Source organism: Accipiter gentilis, chromosome 6 (genome assembly GCF_929443795.1).
Source record: "Accipiter gentilis chromosome 6, bAccGen1.1, whole genome shotgun sequence".
Classification (NCBI taxonomy): domain Eukaryota; kingdom Metazoa; phylum Chordata; class Aves; order Accipitriformes; family Accipitridae; genus Astur; species Astur gentilis.
Window position 1 is genome coordinate 35,843,971 of NC_064885.1, and position 17,956 is coordinate 35,861,926.

Sequence of the window (17,956 nt, forward strand, 5' to 3'; positions counted from 1 at the left end):
AAATAAGGGGGTAAACTTATTCTACTATACTGTATTAAAAATAGAGTTTTATTCTAGCAAGTAAGTACACTAAGATTCAGAAACCTTTGTTACCAAGAACACACAGCCCAAGAGACACAGAATGAATTTTGGGTCAAGGATACAGCATAAAGCCCCTTTATTACCAAAGTGCTGTAACAGTTCTACTTTAGTCTCCATTCACTGTAGAAAGGACTCAAATCTTAAGGTTGTAGCAGAAAAATGACATCATAAATTCAAGGGTATCAAATGTTTATATTATGGTGGGAATCAAATGTTTGTATTATGAAAAGTGCTAAATCTATCCTAGCAGCATTCCGAATGGTGGCTGGAGAGAACTTAAATAGGTCAAGAAAATAAGTTCTAAAATTATTTTTCAATCATAAACTATCTTGATCTATTGCTTTCAAACCTACCATCTAGTATGATATGTTTTCATTATTTAACACGTACAGCTCTAATCACAGGCCTGATGAGAAAGTAACAACAATCTGCTTCAAAACAAATCCAGATCATAACCCTCCATCTACCCCTTTTTACTTTTTTTGTTCCGTTCATTCTCTGCCTCACCATCTTTCTACCCTTTTATGTAGTAGAATCACATATATTGTTATGTCGGGATTAACTATAGCATTTCATGTTAAGAAAAATTTCCATTCTTTTTGCATAGCATTTGAGCAAGGCGTTTAACAAAAGAGCCAAAGAAAAACAAAAATCCTAAACAGAATTAAATCTTTTCCTGTAATTATTATACACAAATCGTGAAAGAATCTATATGAAAGAATTAAACTGAAGGCATGGATTTTGATCACATAATGTTTACCCCAGATTTATAGAACTCAAATCCTGAGATTTTCATCCTAATCTTCAATAAGTTAATACTGATGAGAATACATTACAAACTGTCTTCTGTGTCCAAGCTGTCTTCCTTCGTAAACAAAATCAGAACAATCAAAATAAGTCATTTTAGAAGTAATACAAGTTGAAAATGGTTCTGCAATTAGGCATCTAGCAAGAGACATATAACAATTCATTTATTTGAATACATAACTTATTATTCAAAACAGTATGCAGAATTTTATCTGACTCTAAAGAGGGCATCTGAATAGTTGACCTTATTCAACATAATTCCACCTTTCCTAAATAATACCACCTTCCTTAAAGGCTTTCAAAACAAGAGTAAAACCATCCCTACAGTGACAATAAGCAAAACTCTTTTGAACTGGTAATGTAAAAGCCAGAGGAAACAACAGACAACCGCTATGTCCATCCAGCAGTTTTGATAAAAATTTCTGTTATATTCTCTACAGGGGTGCCAGTTCTTTTCTGTGCAGAAACCCAGTTTCAGGGCACAAATGATCTTAAGGCTCTCATAGAACGGTAACTATAGGATACGATCTGATTAGTATGTAAGCAGAGCATTCTTTTAGCTCTATGAGATTTTTTTTTTTTCTTTTCAATTATGTTTGTTTCTTTGACTCTTTTTCTCATTCTAAATGGCTGATGAGTCTTTGCACAATCTAGAGAAAGTACCCACAAACAGGAAGATTGGGCTAATGGGATCTAACTCCTTTTTTGGCTACACAGGCGTATGACTGTGAAGTGAATGGTTTTGTAATGGTATCTGGAACAAGAAGAACAAAATAGTTAATCTTTCAAACACTGGAAAAAATACACATTTCTTCTATGTTCCAGACAGGGAGAGCACAGATTATACCATTTTAACATCAGAACCTGCATCACTTTCTTTTTTAAAAGAACTTGCATCATATTCCAGGCACAGTTATACTTCTAGTTGTCTTTTATGCATAGTTAAAAGTATTGTCATACACTTTTCAGAGTCTCATTGGTCCCAAGTGAAGAAGTAATAAAAGAGAGAACCAACCCACAGACTGATCTCTCCACAGAGGTCATCCACTTTTTTTCCTCTGCAAAAGCTGGAGTCTGAGACTGAAGACAGACTGCTACTAGGTACTTGGACATCACCTTTTATGTAAGGCCAAAATACTTCCATGGTGCCACAGATAAGTGCATGTATTATTTTTTTTGAGAAACATTAGTGATACCAAGACATAACAGTTAACGCATAACAGTTTAAGCTATGCCATGACTCACTACACGCTTTGCTCTGGTCAACACTGCCTTTGCTATATTAATATCAATAAATTAATGTTTCAACTCTCAGGACACCACAGCCAAGAGTACAGGAACCTCTGACAGCAACATAAAGGCAAAGATAATGCAAAAGCAGATCCAAGTAAACCTGTCAAAATCAAAATTCCCAACATCTATAAACATTTGTGACAAGCATGCAAAAAGTTAAATCCTCGTCTCAAGCTTTGTAGCTCAAGCTGTTTTCTGAGGTTAAGTAAGAGCTATTAATTTCACTGAGGGTTACCCTACCACTACACCTATGAAACTTTTTATATAAGACAGGCTCAGAAACAGTTGTCTTGTAATCATCAGTTAGCACAGAATAACATCCTATGTTCTGAATTTCCTATGAAGACTATTCTCTATACTTGCTCTTTTATAAGCCTCTGAGTTTTCCACATAAAACCCCCCACCTCTCAGTTTTTCATTGTTTTTCCTAAACAATTCTTTTTTAAAAAAGCACAAGCTACATATATATTTTCTATCCCGTTTACTCAACTTACCATCGATTCTGTGTTTAGTCCAGCTGTGACACTACATCTTGAACAGCATTAGCACTAATACAAAAGTTCTACACATCCACAGATTGCTTATAATCCAAATTGATTTCAGCTGTATTAAATGGTTTACACAACATTCTGGATTAACATTCTCTGTCTGGGGGGAGGCTGTAAAAGAATTGAAATATAATTTCAACTTCTACCCTCAAAAATAACAAATTCTAGATTTTTAGAGAGAAAATTTAATAATTAGATAATTTTTAGATACAGTTTTTAAATCAAATGCTAAAATCTTTACTGTCTGTTTTAACTCAAAATTCTCAACAATCAAATGTCTAGCCCTCAAATTACTCAGGAAATGAACTAAACTTACCTACAGGCGGGGGGGGGGGGGGGGGGGGGGAGGGTGGTGCAAATGACAGGCCAATGCTTCATGTCTGCATATATCTCTAACTAATTTTTAAGGCATATTAAGAACAGAATGTGGAAGAGGGCATACTTCTGTATGCTGATAAAAAAAATCTGATGGATTTATCAAAAATTCTTCCATTCAATATTTATGGTCCACTGACCAGCCTGTGTCAGCTGAAACATCTGGGTTTGTGAACTAGCAGAGGAATATAAAGAAAATTTGCTAGAGCATGTTTCCATCTCCCACCTGAAGACAAGCCCATGGAAGCTTATTCAAAATTATCGCCTGCCCAGTTTCTTATAGGCTGAAACATTGCTAATTATTAAACAGAATATATGTGTACCAAATGTTTTAAGGCATGGATTTCACTGCTTTCTCACTGATGTGAATTTTTGACAAACTACCACAGTTCCAGCACATGCACATAACTCAGGCAGTACTGTTTCTTTATTAGGAAGTGGACTTTAAATTATCATTTGAAAACAACAGATAAAATGTAATGGCCAACTGTTCCTCTATGTGAATAAATGTCATTGGAATTATATTATCTTCACTCCTGGGCCATGAAAGCAAGGTCTACATTACACACACACACATATCATGGCAGATCCCGTCTGCCAGACATCTGTTCCAGGAGCTGTCTGTGCTCCTAACTTTATCATTAGTGTCTGCCGCTGCTGTAGCCCTTCATTCAACATGAACTGCACCCTGGGAAACTCCACTAAAGATAACATGCAAAGAAGTACACAAAACTGGAAGTCACATCAGGAGAACTTGTTTCATCAGTAATATTATGTGTATCAAAGTAGCAAGTCAGACTTACTGCATAGCCTTTAATTTACTAAGTTTGCTGCAGACTGTTAGTCTGAGTTCTCTGAACATTTCAAGAACAAAAAGCCATTAAAAACTGTGTAGCAGGTTTCAGAGATGTGGAACCCTGACCACTTTAAAGAACATGCACTATGTGGTAGGAGGAAGTGAGTGAGCAAAATACATAGTTTACACATCATGTGTGCAGTAAACACACATTTAATCAACGGACAGTACATTAGTCACCAATCCATTTGTTTTGAAAGTGATCTGAGCTCCTTGAATTTCACTTGAAATAGTACTACAGGAATGCCTTATTCTAATTCAGTACATGCATTATCATATTAATAAACTAATTGTGTTGTTATTACATGTATGTTATGACTGGGGCTCATGATACTGAAGTCAACACAAAATGAACCCCAGTTGAGAGACAATACTTTAGTATTAATTTTCTGCTGAAAACTACCAAACAAATTCGAAATTACCAGTGGCTAAATCCAATGACTTCACAATGTTCCTTGACACAGACTAAGCAAAGACGAAAGAAATTCTACAGCTATTCCCTGAAATTTTTGAAGTCAAATACCTTAGGCAGTCAAACGACTTGCCCCTTTGATAATGCAGTTCCAAATTCTCAAGTCAATCAAATAAGTGCTAAAAAAATAGTTTCTGCATATTCACAATGGCCTTATTAAAAGATGACGCTTCCGTAGAAAGGAAGGACTGCAAAATGTCTCATCCAAGCCTATCACAAACAGCTATATTACATAACTTGTTCATAAAAGGACCAGAACCTTAAAAAACCTTTAAGTAGTTAGTTCTGTCCCAGACCTCTCTCTTCTTACCAACCTTGCTCTATATTCCAGGCTGGATTTACTATTTACAGTTCAGTCAACATTACTGTTCCAAAATCAGAAAGCGTTGCCTTGCTCAAAAGATATGCTCCCTATGTATATTCCAAATAAAACTTTTTGACTTAAGAGTAAAAAAGCAACCCAGTTTCACTGCATTTTCATCCTATTAGCCTAACTGAATTGTTTATTAATTTCCAGTCATAAAATGTGTTCAGATGCATTAAGTACAGTAACTTTGCATAAATTCTTGAGAGCAGAATGGGTCTTGCAGAGCTTTCACTCTTTGGAACACTCTTTGGAAGCAGTCCCACTTGGCTTTCAGAATTAATCTATAAGCATCAGAATAAGACAACTTCTAAAGGAGCACACGTAATGCAACAGTTACTGATGGTCAATAAACGGAAAACCTAACGATGCCATTTCAATGCAAATGCTTCTCAAACTGGAATGCAATTTAACCACAGTACTGACATTTAAATGGATATAAGATGCAGCCCAATGAAGGTAAATGTGAATGTTTGTGCTGATTACCTTTTATCAGCTATTATCTCTTTCTTTGCCAGTTTTCTCATACGCAGGAAAAGTCTTCCCATATTAATATTGATATCTGTTATTCCATCAATGTAATAACAAAAAAAGAAATGAATGAAAGATGAGTAGTATGCTTTGAACTCAGCCAATATGGATTTAGCTGCTTTACTGTAAATTACTTCTTAGGCAAGCCTTCCTAAACCCGATTCCTTCTCTGTAACCAACACCATCTGTATTTCAACATAATCTCATAAGAATGAACTACTAAAGGGCATGAGTCAAGAGAGGTTGGACCATCGCTAACAGAAAGCTTGATAAGAGGTTCCAAAGGATGCAAGTACAATATGGAAATACTAGCTCAAGTCCTGAAAGCTGGCCTACCTTGACAATACTGCTTCCAGTTCAGGACATATAGCTTGTTCACATGTCTCCACACCACAGTCAACTGAGCACTGCCTAAAGGAATTATGTTCCCATCTACCTTAGATATATACCTCACTTTGTTAAGCTCATAATAAAAAACTGCCAATAGCTTTGATGAAACCCAGAATTTTCTGTTTAAATAGCCATCGTGTATTGGTTCATAAAACTGCCTCACCATATGTTTTCTCATTATTTTTAATGATATATAAGATGCAAGATATAACACCACTAGAAAATAGTAGAAAAGCATAGATGATGAAAAGACAGACATACAGAGAAAACATGAACAGAAAAGCCTGAGAAGGGAAAAATACAAATCAATAAACACAGATCCTATATGAAATCAAGAGCTCACAGTTGTATTGTGGACACTAGAACTCTCAGAGTATCACTGCATAGCTGCGTGTGCTCATTTTGAGAGGTAAAAATGTTAGCACTGCACAATTTTAAATGGCAAAGCCAAGTTTGTCACTTCATTCTTATTTTTAAATTGTACAAAACACAAAGATTTGTGGTGCATAAAGCCATTTTGAATAGACTGCTTAATTGGTACTGTAAGTCTAATATATCAGCTGCCTGGAGATCTGGACAGCAGCCAAGCTTTCCAAGTTCAACATGTACAGCAGTTCTATCTGTTCTTTCTCCTGACATAGGACTACAGCTACTATAACTTAAAAGTTACCACTCATGTATCTTTCATAAAGTTTGCTTTATAAAACCCCTTCCCAACCTATTAAAGCTATTAGAAGAGCAGATCAGCACTTCAGGATACTCTGAAAAGTACCTGGTGGGTTTTTTTTTTGTTTTGTTTTTAAACACGCTTCAATTCAATAGCCCAATGTAGAAAGTTCAGGTTAGCTGGTCACTTTTTAGCATTATATTCATAAATATAGCAAGTTATTATTCTGTGTCTCCTCAATTAGAAAGAAGAGATGCCACATGAAATCAGTAATCATATCATACAAGTACCAGCACTGTCTGCATATCACTTTTTTCTATCAAATTTCTTTACAAGGGGAGCGGTGTTAAAACTTCAAATTTACAAAAGCTTAAATTTAAACATGCCCATGGTGAAATGATTACCAATAGCTCAGTGAATAGCGATGCATTGTAGTGTGTCAAGTAAAGCTGAAACAGATTGGAAGGACCTTTGGAAAATAAATGGATCAGCACAGGTTTACATAAAGGCAGAATGTCTTTCTCCATGTATACATATTTAAAAAAAATTAAAAATCCACTCACTCAATTTCTTCTGTTCACTTTCTCACAAGAATAAGTGGTATAAATATTCCTGAAATGTGAATTTGGTACTCAAGTACCTTAAATATTTGTCAAAAGCAAACTTCTAATTATATTATGGATCTAGATAAAATCCTTTTATTGTGTAGAAGATGACAAAGAATTTCTGTAATTAATCATTATAATTTAATTACTGTTGTCAAAACGTTAAATATTTACAAGGCACTGGCCATTGGCTTTTCATATACAAGAACAAATTTGCAAACAACTGTAATGAAGAAAAGAATTACAGAATTATATAGTATTTCACCAAACAGTAACATTTCAAGTATGACCATGTATTCATTCTAACTAATCTGTCCATCATGACTTGGAGGCGATCTATTGGTCCCATGTATTTAAAGAAGAAAAGCTTTATTGTACATAAGCACAGTTACAAAGCTATATGCATCACTGATTTAAAAAAAAACAAAACAAAACTGTGTGCTGTCCTAGAAATTTATGTTAATATGCTCTTACAGTAGCTTACTACTAAGTACCACATCTAAATAGTGTGACTTATACAAAATTTAATTTCGAACTATTCAGAAATACCAGCTGCAAAAAAATAGAGTATTTTCTTACAAAATCCTGCCAAAACAGCATACTACTTTGGAAATGTCTATTACTACCCCTTGTCTGATCCCAAGGGATAAACCTAGAGAAACTGTTATTAAGTTTTGAACCCAACTCTATTATCAATATTTAGCATCATGGGAATACTCTGAACTCTACTCATTTTGCTCTGGAGACATCATCTAAAGGAACTGTTCCCATTTAAGTGTATCAAATAACAAAATACTGGCATGTTTCTCAGTTTTTCTTAAGCAGTATGTTCCATGAAAACAAATAATATATTTTTCCTTCATCAATTTGTGTTTGTCTTGATTTGTACGTAGGTTGTCATGCTCTGCATCACAGTTGTTTCCATCTATATATTGCAAATAGGCAATGATTAAATTTATTTACTAAATTATTGAACTGTTGTTTATGTGAGAAAATAACTTAGCTTGCAAATCTGCACTATCAACAAACTGTTCATTTTAAAGACCTGGCAAGTGTAAAATTAGCTGTTGAAGAATTACAGGGTTTGAGCAATAAGCTACTGTAACAGATAAATACATACAAGCCAAAACGCTAAGAAACAACATAATATTGAAGGAGGCCAAGTAAATAGCTTTTTTTTTTTAAAAAAAAAAAAAAGAAAAATCCTTCAATGGTTATTGTAATAAATGCACTAGAGATTATCATTTCAGCTGCAGTTCACAACAGTAACAAGGTTTTCCTGGTCTTAGAAAAACCGTTTTTATTCCTCTCCAATTCTTCTGCCTAATCACTTCATAGGCAGGGATTTAATATATAGTATTCACTACAGCAAACAGACCATAGTTTTCAAGCTTACGTACCTTACATTGGACAACAAAATCCAGTTCTAGTCACCAGAATAAAAAACTGGCTTTTCCAGTTAATTGGTTACCTGTGTTTCTCCCCACCAGAATCCGAGAATTTAAGCTATTTCACTGCAGTGCCTTTCTCTCTGGTATCCAGGAAATTGCCTACAAACTTCTAGTTTCAGAATAATGTTTTTCATACCATAGGCTGAGTAGCCAGAAATAAATCAACCTGACTTACATGTAGTCTTTTAGGAAAGCTAAAAGAAATATCTAATAAAAAAGTAGTATCAAACCACTTGCTTTGACTAGCAAATATACGACGTCTGCTCGTAAAAAAATAGCACAGTTTTTCATCACGTTACTATTCTACATTGTACTATAGCCACTTTAAACTGATGAGACAGATTTTATATATGGTATCAACCACTCCCAGGGTTTTGCAGAGTTATGTTTATGAAAGGTTAACAGCAGGTACTAATATGAGTATCATGACTCTTTTCAGGCAGTAGGTGAAACCTTGAAGAAAAAGTGGCTCTGTCTTCAAAAAAGTGACCTGACCTTTGCTTTGGTGGGTTTTTACTCTGCAAGAAATAAAAAGCACTGCATGCTTTCCAATGCATCCTTTCTAGCTGATAAACTATTTTGTTCTAGCACTCGGCACAAAAGGACTACATTTTATAAAGATCAAATAGCATGTTACTAGTGCTAGCTAATGATAGCTCCATGCGTCATACTAGAAACAAGCTTCATAGACCTGGAACATGTCATGCGAATCATGAACAGCGTAAATACGTAATTGGCCAAGAACCTTTGATATGCTTACCAATTAGAAGTAATTCTCATTGAATTAAATATATTTAAATTTACAATGACTTTGCAGTTCTTTGGATATCAAAGGCATCACAAATCCAGCATGCTTATTGTTTATGACACTTCTGCTCTGAGAATTTCTTGCAGCATGCAAAGAACTCTCTGTAGGGTAACTGTGATGTGTTGCACAAGCAAGCTAACCTAAGATTGAAGTGATGATTAATAAAATCTGTTTAAAACCCGCAATAGTACATCATGTTTTTACCTGCAATTGAAATGTTTCTGAAACAACCTGTAGTTCAGTATAAGCAATAGTGGGTTTTTTATTGGACACAGAATACAGTGCTAGGGAATAATTCTAGCATATGACGTTGCAGTAAAGAATCCTTTCCTTTAATAGACTTTTAAGTATTAAATATATCTTTAAAGTCTAGTGTAAAATACTGCTTTTATGGAGCCAGATCCTGCAGTCTTCGCACAGCTAAAATTTCCACAGAAATCAATGGGAACTTTTAAAGTATAATACTAAGGCCATGCCCAGGGACACCAGCATAATACGGTTGTGCTGCTATGCTTTATGTGTACGCTCAGTACGTTCTCTGTTACTTGCAAGCGTATAAGAGATCAAAATACAGAAATCCATGTGAATTCAAGAAGATAAATACCCTTTTAAAATAAAGAGTATGGCTTGAAAGAGAGTATGTTATGCACATGTTAGTGCATTTTTTGTTTGGATGAATATTAAATAATGTTAAAATATTTTAGCTTTGTCTTGAATAGTTACAATTTATTAAGTGAACTTTAAGAAAAGTGAAGCTTAAAAACCAAAATTCTCACAGAAAGTTCAACAACAGTGGCCATTTTCGGGGGAACTGTAGCAATGCCTATGATGGCAGAATTTGGCTCCGTATATTCTATTAGCAAAAACCCAGACTGTTTATATGATGTAAATTGCTTTTTAAAATGTTACTAGAGCTATAAACGTTGCGGGCCCAGCCCTGCGGGTTATACATTCACATTTCAGGAAGAGTTTGCCTCAGTGAACTACAAGGCACTGTGCTTTATTTGCAAAATCAGCTTTTGTAAGCAAAACCCAGATATTTCAGACATAAACTTTTGCGTAACCAAAATTAAATCAAGGGGCTGATTCTCCAGACCCTACTCTTAAGGAGATCTTACCCCACAGAAGGTCCGAATCCCTCCGTTTGCACTGGAGTATTTCCAGCCAGTCCTGGCCCGGCAAGGCAGTGCCGTATTCCCGTTGACTTCACTGGGGCAGCTCTATCGAGTCGCAAGACTACGGCTAGACCCCAACTGCATTGTTAACTAACAGGTTCACAGATAACTTATTATTATTATTTTTAAAGCGTGTTTGTGTATTCTACTTCCAGCCAAGCTTTGCTTCCAGCCGTAAACGCCGTCAGTTGAATGACTGGATGGTTCTGGGGTGTGTTTTTGGGAAGCGGTTGTTGCCAGGCCCGCTGCTGACTCGCGCCATTGTTGATTTCGCTGTTGTAGGGGAAAGGCTCTAGGGCGGCAGATAAGGCTGTTGCCATGGTGATGAAGGAGATTCCGAGGGAGGAGTCTGCAGAAGAAAAGCCCCTCCTTACTATGACATCACAGGTGGGCGGAGCGCGGGGCTCTGAGGAGGCCGCGGACACCGGGCGAGTCGGAGGCCGCAGGGGAGGCGCGGAGGGCACGCACGGCCTGCGGGGACCCTCCCCGCTCCTTAGCTTCCCCTCCTGCCCCCTTGGCTCCAGCGGTGCTGGCCGAGCGTGTCTGCTGGAGGACCTCGCGCCAACGGCACCATCGGCGTCCTCGCGGGCACGGGGGAAATAACGTCATCTCTTGGGGGCTTAGATGCGTTGACGTGAAAGTTCGAACAAAAATGCGTTTTCCCCCCAGATAAAGGGATCTGTGGGAAGTACGGTATATGCCAGCTACCAGAAAGCTACTTAAAACCAACTTAACGTTTCTGTTATAATTCACGCCATCGATGTTCACGCCACAAGCATTCATTTGCAATGCATATATAAGATAAGAAACAACCACTGCCCAGTAGTATCATTTTCAATATCTCAGATCGCATCCCTATAAGCTCTCGCTGGGATTCCGGGATTCTCCTCCTGGCCCAGGTCAGAATATGTTATTTTGCACACCTCATTGCTTTCATTTCTACAACTTCAGCTGCAGGAAGGAAAGGACATGATGTCATCACACTAAACCTTACACCTTGGAGCAGCCATCGAATCATAGGTGCTTTCTTTAATTTTTTGAAGACAGGGACTGAACGCTACCATAAAACACAGCACTTCCACTACTAGAGTGGATTTTATTCCCTCCTGTCACTCATGTACATGAAGTTGTTCCCCAAGCAAGTGCATTTAGTTTACTGCTAATATTTAGTGCACACAAGCTGCTCCTGCTTATCAGGAGGTTTAATGGAAGTAATCTTAGCACATAGTTGTTCTTATGTGAGAGCCTTCGAAAAAATCCACAATCCTGTTTCATGATAACAGCTACTGTAGTTTTTAAAAGTATTTAAAATGCACACAAGGCCAGCACATACTTCACTTACAGAGCATTGCAGATGCACTGCACTAATACACGTTATAGAAATAACGTGATCTACTTTGGAAACCACGGCTGGCAATCTCCTCCTCAGCCTCTGTCAAACACCATTATTTTGCTTGTGGTGAACTCTAACGTCTATGAAGTAATTGCACAAAGGAAAAGGATGCTCTCTTTAAAGCATCATTTCTAATTTTCTACTAAGTGATTAACAAACAATTAGAAACCAACATAAAATGCTGCCCCCTGTATACACCCCACCCCCCAAGAGAAAAGCACAAAACTTCCATTGGCTTCAATAGGAGCAGGAGTTCAGCCTGGGTTCATTAAATGTTTAATGCACCATTTGTAGTGCTTGTCTGTCAGTCTACTCAGCAATAGTCTATGATAAATTTATGAGTAAAATGCTTGTGTCTGTTAGTCGGTGTAATTTCTTCCACTAAACACAAATACCTACTTCCCTGCTATGCACCAAAGGGGTGCAGAAGCCAAAAGGAAGCAGAATCAAGTGAAAAAGTGAGTATTTTCCATAGCCATCTCTGCATCATGTATGTGTGATGTGCAGTTGTATGACCATATTGCATAGATCATTTGTATCCTAACTGTCTGGCTGTAACGTTTTGAGATGCTGTCTCTTTAGTGTGTCCATGTAGACCTCTCATTCAGACCATTCATTCAGAATAATGCACCACTATATACATTTAACCATCACCATCAAAGTGTCTGTCTCCACCCTTTACATGATGAAACAGATGGATGTGGTTGCTGCTCACAGGGTGAAATACAAATTCCAAATTAGCTGCAAACTTCCCAAGCCAGATTAAATTGGGTCATGAGAATAAGGCTTGGTCTTTCCAAAGTTATCACCACCACTGAACCCAGTACGAGCTTGTATACATCTTAGGAAGTAATTATTTACATTAGGTATCTATGTTGCTCCATTCCTACAACTAACTAAGCAAGAAACCTGCAAGTAAAATGCAAGGGTCAAGCCCAGATAGAGGAGTACTGGATTTTAGAAAAGCAAAAGAAAAAAAGCGAAATCTCCCATTTCCAAATATCTTTGATGAATGGAGGATTAATCACATCTGACTGTGGAAGCAGACTCCACAGGAAGTATAAGTGGAATCTGATACACAAAGAAGAGACTCTAAATCGTCATTTTGGGAGAACTAGTTAGTGATAATGTATGGAGGCCCCTGAATTTATATATTAAGAGATGCCTCTTTGCTTTCTTCCTCTGGAAAGTGTTAAAAACACATCCAACACAGAACAAGTCAGTTAAATACCCACATTTTATTATTATGCTCCTAGCAAAGCCCTGCTTGTAAAATACGACACTTATTTATTGACATAATACTGTGAATTAAATTTTAAGGAAGTTTCCAATTCACAGATTATTTTATATCATCAGGTATTATTTTATATCATCAGATTTGGAGGCAAATCTTCAAATAACATGAATCAAAAAAGCACTGCGACTCCAGTGGGGCTGTGCCAGTATATGGCAACTGGGAATCTTGACCATCATTCCAGCAGTAATGAGTATACTACAATAAGCAGAGGGGTATTCTTGGTAATTGAATAGGCCTTTCAGTATCTATTTTTTGTGATTGTCTCAATTACTTTCAATGAAAGTCACTTCATTGGTGTGAGAAAGCATTCCATAGTTGCCAAATTTAATACTTCAGGCATCAACAGAGTGTGCTTTCCATACTAATGGGATTTTGTAGAACATATCTCTATACGATGTTGCTGTCTCCCTTTATCTTTTTAAAGATAATTCAGAAGAGACTGGAACAAATGAAATAAAATATTTTTTTATGTGAATAGAACCTAGAAGTGAAAGAAAGTTTGCTAAAGGTTCAAAGATTAACTGTAAGTTATGCTAGGAACCAATATACTTCTAACTGAAGCAGAGAAAAAAATGAGAAAAATAGTGCATACAAGTTCAATTTGAATTCCAGAATAAAATTTTTGTTTAACCTCTTCACAGCTTCTTTGCATTTGCTAGGAGGAAAAAAGCTCACTTCAAAACTACTTTCCAATGAGAAATTTAAACCTAAATATCCCCTGGAGTCAAAGTTTAATTGTACAGTCAGCTATGAAATTCCCAATTTACTACAGGTCAGTGAACTTCAAAGGATCTGATTCAATAAAGTACTTCGATCCACACTTATACTTTAAAATATGATTAACTGCTTTATTGAGCAGTAAAAAAAGTGCATGCTTAAATGCCTTGTCAGCCTGATTTTAAACAAACAAATCTCACAGCGTCACAAGAGTTATTTGTCCCAGATTCATCACACATAATTTAGATTCTTCATTAGAGTACATAAATTGGAAAGCTAGTGATGGTAGGATCCCTATAGAGATATTAGAAAGAAATAAGACCTGGAAGAGGTGATTCATGTCCAAGATGATCTTGTGACAAATATACTCTGGTATTATATGGAACAGAAATGGGAGTCCATGAAAAACTCACCACTAGGAAAAAGAAACACAAAGTATATATTGAAAGCTATCCCCACTTCTGTTTGTAACTCAAGAATATGGGATCTGCCTACCTAGAATTTACAGGAACTACACAGACATTGCTCACAGTACAATTTTGTTATTGACTGCTTGTAATTTAAAAAGTTAACCTACAGAACACTTAGTTTTAGAATTTGAAATGGAAAGAAGAAATTTTAAAAGTTGAAATTACATTACAAGAAACATACTAAAACTCATCCTATCCCATGCAAAATGCAGGCTACTGCACACAAGTTGTAAAAAAAACACCAAAAAAACAAAAAAACAAACAAAACAAAAGCAAACCCAAAAAACCACCAAACAAAAAACCCCAAACCTTTCATGACTACACCCCAATTAACTCCACCAGATGGTTAAGACTTTTTTTTTTATATGTAGTCTCTCTGTGTTAGTTTTTTGCATGCCATTGGTTGGTGCAAGCATATTTATACTTGCTCAAGGGCTTATGAGTAAAATACTCAAACATTTCTACTGCCTAAGTTCCACTAGTTTGGTGTTTGGGTTTTTTTTGTTGTCGTTTTGGGGGTTTTTGCTTGGTTGGTTGGGCTTTCTGTTTTGTTCTGGGTTTTGGGGGTTTGTTTTTGTTTTTAAACTCTGTTAGGGGATCTTTCAAATGCTTCTATTCAATTTTATAAAGAAAACAGAGTAAAGATAGCTAATATTCAGCTCCCAACGTTAGTAGATTTTTCTGATTTGTCTATCAAGGACTCACTACACAAATTTGATTGCATAATCACAGTTTTCCATATAAAGGTTAATAGTCCCATTTGACTCAATCATGTTCGTTCTAAGTTTCTCAGCATTAAAGTTGCATTGATTTACAGCCCACTCCATAAACATTTATTAAATAACATTATAACATAATGGTGGAAAGTTAAAGTGAATGTAATTAGCTTCTGTTCTGTTTTATACCAATCTAAACCAGAATTAACTCCATTTTAACTAATCGATATACATTCATGTAAAAAAAGGCAAGAATCATGCCCGTTTTAGATAATGACAATAATTAAGTTTGGACTACAATAATTCACTGTACATTCCAATCAGCCATCTGAGAACAGTGGCAATTTCCTCACTAACCAGGAGGACTAGTCCCAAGATCAGATTTTTATATTCTTTTTAAAGGATTCACAATAAATTCATTAGCATTATTTTCCATACATCTCAAATCTGTCTCATTTGATTTATTATAAAAGTTTTGAGTAGTTGAACAGGGGTTACTTCTTAAGTCCTACTGATAACACTTTTTCATCTGCTATAAACACAGGATAAATACAAGAGTAAAAAAGAAAACACAAAATGCATAAATGCATGCTTAGCAGTACAAACATTAATTGGTTCTTTACCGCTAAATTAAATATTGCTTAACACTATTATTGCTTTTAGGGCACTACGCATAATTTCAGCAGAAATAGTCTCATGAGTATAATAAAGTTGCCTTGACAATATGTTTAAAAGTCATAAATTGGCTACTTGCCTGAAGTTATACAGATTTCTCTGTCACATAAATTAAATACATTTTTCCATGAAATAACAGTTTTAATTTGAAATTACCATGGGAATTGATGGTGTAATTTTTTTAATAAAATAAAAAATTAACTATACTGTTTCATACATTTTAAAATGCCTTACCATTCCATTAGCACAGAAAGATTTGGACAAACCTTTTTTTGTAAGTAATATAGTATGCCAGTTTAACCTTGGATTTTTTAAAATATTAATTATTTATGAATAGAAATTAATTTTCAGAAATTTGTTGGTTCTTTATTCAAGAATACTCTTAAGTAAAAATATACTATCCTGTTAGAGTTGCAAGCCATGTGCTACAGTTGTTCTATATTCAATTGCTGGTTGTACAGTGAAACTGTTCTGCTGAATTGCAAGTCCAGAAAAATTCATAAACAGCTTTTGAGTTTCAAGCTTTTCAATCTGCAAATACATTTCAAAGCAAACACACACACACACACCATGACAGATCCCTACAGAGAAAGACTGTGTGACTTAACAAGAAATTATGACTTTGTTACTATGACTGCCCACAGTAATATATCCAAAACTACAGCCTTATTCTAGATATGCTACAGAACTGTTTTAAAAGAAAAATCCACAGACAGGACATGAAAAATCTGTGTGATTTCAAAGTAATTACATCCTATATGCAAAGATACAGCAAGAATACAGTGAAAGATTAATTTTGTTGCATGGGAAATGAACAAACAGCATTTTCCACACAGCTGAAGATCATTAGGAATGATCTTTACATAAGCTTTACAAAAATTAAATTCTGTGATAAGTGATGATATATTTGATATTGTTTATTCTCTCATCTTCATTTTTACAGTCTTCATGCTGCTACAGCATGAAGATTTGGTCTTAAAAAAGCAGCAGTTGTCCATCTTTCACCTAAATTAACATTTGATTATGTACCATACTCAGAGTAGTGCATGAGGCTCTGTACAATCCAACACTGCTGAAACTCTTGAACTTCCCTGTGGATCACTGGTGGTTCACAAATAATTTGTATATGTAGCTTAGTTCCCTGTGCTGGCAGTCATCTGTACTTTCAGCCAATAAAAACATTAAATAATTTCCTAATACTTTGTAAGCAATCATCATAGTTGCCCCCAGAGATGCTGCAAGAGTACAAATGTAATCCCTGCAAAGCGAGTGAAGCAGGACTCCTCTAGTTTCTGTCCTCTGCACCTTATTTAAAAACATTTGAGAACTGTGGTTCTCAAAGTCAGACCTCCTCTTCAGCTGGAGTTGCCACACAAGCCAATGAATGATACAGAAACTAGAATCTAGCACCATGTAGTTAGTTCCCTGTAGATACTGTCATGACACTTGTGCCTCCTCCCACAGTATAGGTTTCTTCAGGGTTTTCTCAACAGATAACTGGATTCTGTAGCCTCCCTGTTCTACAAGACTTTCCCAACCTACATTGTCTCAGTTTACATGTCAGATTTGTTAATCCCTCAATTAACTAGCAGGCTATTTGAGGAGTACAGGCTAGGTACTTCCATAAACTAACATTACAGAAATAATTTCTTTAAAGTAACATTTTGTAATTTCTTAGTGACTATATTACTTCAAGGATCTCTAAGCATCTATGATGAGTTTTGTCTTTGATCACTGTTGTAGAGCAGTTCTCCAGTTCCCCATAGCGATATGGGGAAAGGGAGAGGCTAAAACACAAATTGTAGTATCACAACCACAAAGACAACGCATAGCCAAGCGAGGGGAAAAAAATAAATAAAATCTTCTGACACCCAGGAAAGGGAGTCACTCCATTTTAGTAAACAGCTTCCTTTACTTAAAAAAAGTACGTAGAGCATACAGATATTAATGCAACAGACAGCTTTACAGTAAATTACATTTATATGAGCAGTAGAGGCGAAAGTGTCAGTCACAATGGAAATATGACAAGAGCAACTTTCCTCCCCTTCCCCCACAGCTCTGATCTAGCAAGACTGTTAAGCACATGCTTAACCTTGAGTTTTGCAGGACACACTTAAGTGCTTTGCTGGAACAAGGCCAAAATGCAGGAGCCAGATACAACAATTCCCATATTTAGTTTCCTTTAGCCAGACCAAGAGGAACAGAGGGAAGGAGATGGTGAACTGTGAGATATTTAGTTCTACCTTGCAACGGTACACCATAACT

At 36.1% G+C, this 17,956-nt stretch overlaps 1 protein-coding gene across 3 annotated transcripts in view; it reads left to right on the forward strand.

Moving 5' to 3' along the window:
* The window catches only part of PEX5L (peroxisomal biogenesis factor 5 like), a 121,268-nt gene that overhangs the window by 63,862 nt on the left and 39,450 nt on the right, over positions 1–17,956 (forward strand). For 2 of the 3 annotated variants that reach the window (XM_049802133.1, XM_049802136.1), the window contains exons 2-3: positions 8,880–8,945; positions 10,706–10,810. In XM_049802133.1, the coding sequence (XP_049658090.1) occupies positions 8,880–8,945; positions 10,706–10,810 (171 nt within the window). The remainder of the gene's footprint in view (positions 1–8,879; positions 8,946–10,705; positions 10,811–17,956) is intronic. The other variant, XM_049802134.1, reaches the window with a different exon arrangement.